At 46.1% G+C, this 6000-nt stretch overlaps 1 protein-coding gene across 1 annotated transcript in view; it reads right to left on the bottom strand.

Moving 5' to 3' along the window:
* Positions 1-2961, bottom strand: part of WDR36 (WD repeat domain 36) — a 67875-nt gene extending 64914 nt beyond the window's left edge. Inside the window, exon 1 of the mRNA XM_030567194.1 lies at positions 2614-2961. Within this exon, the coding sequence (XP_030423054.1) occupies positions 2614-2799 (186 nt within the window). The 5' untranslated portion in view covers positions 2800-2961. The remainder of the gene's footprint in view (positions 1-2613) is intronic.
* Positions 2962-6000: the final 3039 nt, after the last annotated feature.

A 6000-nucleotide genomic window follows, 5' to 3' on the forward strand; every position in this document is an offset into this window, starting at 1 on the left:
ATTAAGATGAGCAATTATCAGGAGAAATAAAAAACTTTTGTAGTGATAATCAAGATAGCCCGTTTCAGACAGTTTGACAAGATGATGAGAGGATACTTAACATGGCAAAATAGATTCAATATGCGTAATGGCTCAGCCATTCTCAGTCTCTATTCAAGCCTAAATTGATGGTCTCTAGTTTGCATATTAATTCAAGTTCAGCAGTTTCTCCCTGAAGTCTGTTTTTAAAGCTTTTCTGTTGCAAGATTGCCACCTTTAAGTCTGTTACTGAGTGACCAGCAAGACTGAAGTGTTCTCCTACTTTTGCGTAGAGACTGTCCGGACAGTCTGTACGCAAAAAAGAATAAATAGACACAAATCTGACATCAGGAATTATAATATTCAAAAACCAGTAGGAGAACACTTCAACACCAACATCCCCACCCCTCCTCAAGCCTTGATACCCTGTCAAATCATGTCAAACCATTCTTTGTTCTTGACAAAGTCACATTGACTGTTACTTATCACCTTAGTATCTTCTAGATTTTTGCAAATTGATTGCTTATTTCAGTGGCCCCCAACCTTTTCGTCTGGTGGGCGCCAGATGAAGGACCATGGCGGCGTTCAAGCATCCGCTGAAATGCTGCAGAAATTCAGCAGCATTTCGGCGGCGATGACTCTCGATGACGTCCCTTGTTGGTGGCAAGAGGCGTCATCACCGAAATTTGGCAGCATTTCGGCGGATGCTCAACCGCTGGCCAGGACATGGGCGCATTTAGATGCACTGCGCTGGGGACCGCTGGCTTATTTGCTCCATTATCTTTCTGGGTACTGAAGTTAAACTGACCAGTCTATAATTTCCTGGATAATCCTTATCGCCCTTTTTATAGATTGACACTATATTTGTCCTCTTCCAGTCCTCTGGAATCTCTCCCATCTTCCATGAGTTTTTCAAATATAATGGCTAATGATTCAAATATCAACTCAGACATCTCCTTGAGTACTCTAGGATGTCTTTCATCAGGCCCTGCCAACTTGAAGACATCTAGTTGCTCAGGTAATTTTTTCCCCTATTTTAGCCTGCAATCCTTCCTCATTTTCACTGCCATTCACTATGTTAGATGCCCAATCGCAACTAATCTTTTTGGTGAAAACCAAAACAAAAAAGTAATTTAGCACTTCTGCCATTTGCACATTTACTGTTACTGGCTTTCCTCCTCTCTTTGAGTAATGGGCCTATCCTATTCTTCCTCTCAGTTTGAATATATTTGTAAAATGTTTTCTTGCTACCCTTTAAATCTCTAGCTAGTTTAATCTCATTCTGTGACTTAGCCTGTGTAGTTTAGCCCCTACATGTGTTTTGCTCATATTGTTTTTTATACTCATTCCTCAAAATTTGTCCTCATTCCCACTTTTTGTGGGACTCTTTTTCTCAGTGTCAGATCACTAAAGATCTCCTGGTTAAGCCAGAATGGTCTCTTGCCATACTTCCCATCTTCCCTACACAGTGGGACAGTTTACTTTTGAACTGTTATTAATCTCTCTCTGAAAAACTGTCAACTCTTTTGAACTGTTTTTCTCCTTAGACTTCCTTTCCATGGAATCTTACCGACCAACCCCTTGAGTTTGCTAAAGTCCATCTTCTTGAAATCCATTGTTTTCACTCTACTCTCTTCCATATCATTCTTTAGAACAGGAGTGGACAAACTATGGCCCATGGGCCGGATCCAGCCCGTGAGCCGTTTTAAGAAGTCCCCTGAGCTGCACCATGCAGCTCGCCCCCACTCCGGTTGGGGCGCTGGGTCAGGTGCCGCACCACTGAGCCTCTCCTAACACCCCAACCTCCTGCCCTGATCCCCCTCTCATTTTCTAAAATCCTCGATCCCAGCCCAGAGTACCCTCCAGCACCCCAAACCTCTCATCCTCAGCCCCACCCCAGAGCCCACACCCACCACCCCAATTTTGTAAGCATTCATGGCCCTCCATACAATTTCTATTCCCTGATGTGGCCCACTCCTGCCTTAGAATCATGAACTCTATCATTTCATGATCAATTTCACCCAAGTTGCCTTCCATTTTGAAATTCTCCACCAGTTCCTTCCAGTTTATCAAAAATCAAACCCAGAACAGCCTCTCCCCCAGTAGCTTTTTGCCTTCAAAGCATTCCAAGAACGCTCATTTACTGACAAGTCACTTTTTGTGTGATTAGATTAACTCTCTGTATGATGTGGCCCTAGTGGGGCATTTGAGGAAAGTCAGCATTACAGCAGAGGAAAATCTGCAACGAGCCAGAGGAAGGTGCTGTAGCATCCATACTGATCGTGAAAAACAGAGAAGCGGTGGGCTTCCGGGCAGGAGGCTGCACAGTGTGTCATAGACTTACGCTCTGTTTTCACTTTTCCCTGCTTAAAAAGTGGGTGAGGGGATGGGGGGAGTTACTGCAACAGCCGTATAAAACCCTAAACAGAAACAAGGCACCTTGTAGGTCTAGGAAGCTGGGCCGGGAGAAGGGGGACTGGGGCGATCACCATACTGCAGGACAGGAGGGGGCATGGGAGCCCACGGCGGAGGGGGGGGTGTCACTCACGCTGCGGGAGAGAGGGAACCACATGATCGGGGGGGGGGGTCACTCACGTTGTAGGTGTGGAAGCTCCTCCCCACGGCGGTGACCAGGTAGAACTCTCGGTGGCGCTGGTGGTAGCGCAGCACGTGGGGCAGGTGGTTGGAGTAAAGACCGAGAGCGCGGAAGCCCGAGAAGAGCGCGCTGCCGCCACAACCACTGCCGGGGGCCGCCCGCACTGCGCTGCCCGCACGCGACATCCCCCAAGCTGAGCCGCCGGCGCCTGCACCCACAAAAGCACGTGTCCGTCCAACTGCGCTGCGGAAACAGCCCCGCCCCTTCCGCCGCCGCCGGCCGCCGCCCCCTCCGGCTCTTAGCAACGGCCCAGGGGCTCCGAGGCGTTCGCGAAAGGCGCCCGCCTGCGCCTGCGTCCGCGCTCTCTGAGTTCCGCCTTCCGCGATGGAGCGGAGAAAGACCCCCCCCAGCCGATCGCGTCTGCGCAGGCACTGCCCCCTGCCCGGCGCCTGGTTTCCTGTCGAGCTTCCCACGTTGTAGTCAGTGTCTACGTCACTGCGTTCTCTGAGCCGTACTCCAGCGTGCCCATCCTCGTGGTTCCCGACACCCTGTCCCTACGTGCGGTCCTGTGCCAGCCCCACCTGCTTCCAGATCGGGCCGCCCGAGATCCGGACTAATGAAATGGGGGCTCCCGTCCCAGGTGACGGGCCTCAGACTTTGCTCCCCAGCCACCAGGGCTTGGATCTTACTTGTTTATTTAAAGGTGCAAACTGAGAGTCTCATCACCTGACTCCGAGAGCTGAGGCTTTGAGAAAAACAACAAATATCACCGGACTTGAAAGAAAGCAGGAGAGTGAGCCCCAACGCCCTCATGGGGAAAAGCATCTGTCAGTTTTGTATGATTATAGTCTATTTGTTAATCATTGACATTGCGCCCCCTCTTGCATGAGATGCAGATAACAGCCCAGTCCTGTAAACTTGCATAGTGTTTGATGGTAACATGAGCCATCCCCATTGATTGTAGTGGGACCCTTCACAGAAGTAAGAACTCAATGATGCTCAGTAGGATTGAGTTTTTAGACACTCTCTGGTGTCCCAAGGAGTTTATGATCTAGATTGGATTGATGGTTTTTCCCCCTTAGTTTCACACAAATCTGGCATTCTCTTGGGTTGCCACCGAGGTACGAAAAAGCCAAAAGAAAACACAGGATGTCTGGGATGATCCTGAGCCCAAAAATCTGAACAGATGGTGGTGTTTACTAAGCACCCTTATAGATTTCTCAGGACAGCTACTACCTCCAAAAAGGGACAAATATGGGAAAACATGGTTAGGTGGCCACCCTAGTTCTCAGCATGTTGTTGTGTTATTCAGAAATATTTGCTCCAGAATAGCTTCTATGGACAAATCTTTGTGACAGAGAAAAGAAAAGCTGAAAACTAAAGAAATAATGGTGTCAAAACCTGCCTAACCTCAGGCTTTTGATCTAAGACTCATGCTTTTGGGAGATTTTTCTAGGCCCATGGAATTGTTCCCAGCACCTCAAGCCTTTTGTGGGTGCCATAGCTGTGGTTGCTGCAAAAGCTGTTGGTACAGATACAGCAGCCATAAATGTGGTTACAGAGGGTCTAGATTGATTTCCAACAGGCTGCAAAGAATAGATGCATTCTTAGGCTTCAGTATTGTCTTAATTCACCTAAAATAGGTGAGAGCTAGTGTTTTCCTGATTTTTCTTTATAATATATTGTGTACCAATGTATTTTGAGACAACAGATAGAAGAACAGGGAGAAGAACAAGCCACCCAGAAGGAAGATCTCGATTTCCCATTGTAGAGATGTATGCTGACACCCTAAGAGGAAGGGTTAGTAGTGGGAAGAGAAGAGATCCACTGAGAAAAAGCTTCATTAATGCAGAATTAAGGTTGCCTGGTGGTGTCTTGTACCCTTCCAGAACATTTTTTGGCTATACTTGGCTTCTGAAGTTCTAATAGTTTAAAGGGAAGGGGAGGTTAAGATGGAAATGGTGGAGGGGATGCTATTTTGGGTACGTGGTTTGGGAGAAGAGAGGCACACCAGTCCTCTCTCACATGCTTAAAGTTATTGTAATCGCCAGGCTAGTTTGAGTATCGTTTTCAATGGTGCTCCTCCATTGGTTTAGTGGGTGCTATGGAGTAAATGTTGAGTGACTGAGATCATTGTGAGCACATTCAGGGGTGGTTTGATCTACAGTGCTATACAAAAGAATTAGTTAAATCTGCCAGCATTAAGAAATGCTATGGGGGAGGGCAGGTTGTAGGGGACGGGAAGTTATATCTCTGGGATTCCTTTTGTGAATGCCCCCAAATTTGGATCATTAACCGTACTATAAACCCACCTGAGGCATACCACATTTCAAAGCATTACAAGAAGCATGTGGATTTTAGAGCAACTTTAAGAGTCAATCTTTAAACAGAAAGTCATTCTCAATCTTTATTATAGCACAGCTGGTATTCTGTTATAATGAGAAGGGCTATGTCTACACTATGCAGACTATAACGACATAGTTATTGCACTGTAGCTATGCTGGCATAATCCTGTAGCACAGATGCAGCCTACAGTAACGGAAGGGGTTCTTCAATCAATGTAGGAACACCACTTCTGCAGGCAATGGTACTTATGTCTCCAAATGCATTCTTCTGTTGGCCTAGCTGTGTCTACAGCAAGGATTAGGTTGGCATAACTGTGGTGCTCAGAGGTCTGGATTTTTGAGACCTCTGAGCTCCATAATCTAAATTTTGAGTGTAGACCGGGCCAAAGTAAAGTAGCTTTTAGGATCACCCTTCCCTTCATTCCAGTAGAAAGGTAGAGGTGAAAACAAGGAATTCCACCCCCTTGCTCTGCACAGTCAGGTTGGATAGGGAGAGAGAGGCGATTATGTTATTTGATAATATTATGTTGTATATAGCTGCCCACATGCTTTAAAACAAATGAAACCATTTTCTGATTAAACCAGGTATCTGGGAATCACTAGATAATTGTGTGCACATTTGTATGTTTTAGGTCAAATTTTACGAGGGCTTCAAAGCTGAGACAGTTTGGTTATTAAAGTTCCACTCCTACCAGATCAATAGGACAAAAATCAAAACCTCCACTAAATCCTATATTCTTTACTTCAGATGTTGCACTGTTCAAATACCGATATAATGTATGTGACTTCATAATGATGAAACACTGGAGAGGCGGGAAAAACAATTGCACAAAACCCCAGTGATTAATACTTTCACTCTTACAGACACATGCGTGGGTATGCACAAAACACAGCAACAGTACTGCCAGAAATACATGCATGGACTCATGCAAAACCTACCACTAGCACTGCCAAACATACAGATAAGGACATGCACAATACTCACTACCAAAACTGATAAAACGTGTCTAAAACCACACAGCAACAACACCAAACTATAGT

Source organism: Gopherus evgoodei, chromosome 6 (assembly GCF_007399415.2).
Source record: "Gopherus evgoodei ecotype Sinaloan lineage chromosome 6, rGopEvg1_v1.p, whole genome shotgun sequence".
NCBI lineage: Eukaryota > Metazoa > Chordata > Testudines > Testudinidae > Gopherus > Gopherus evgoodei.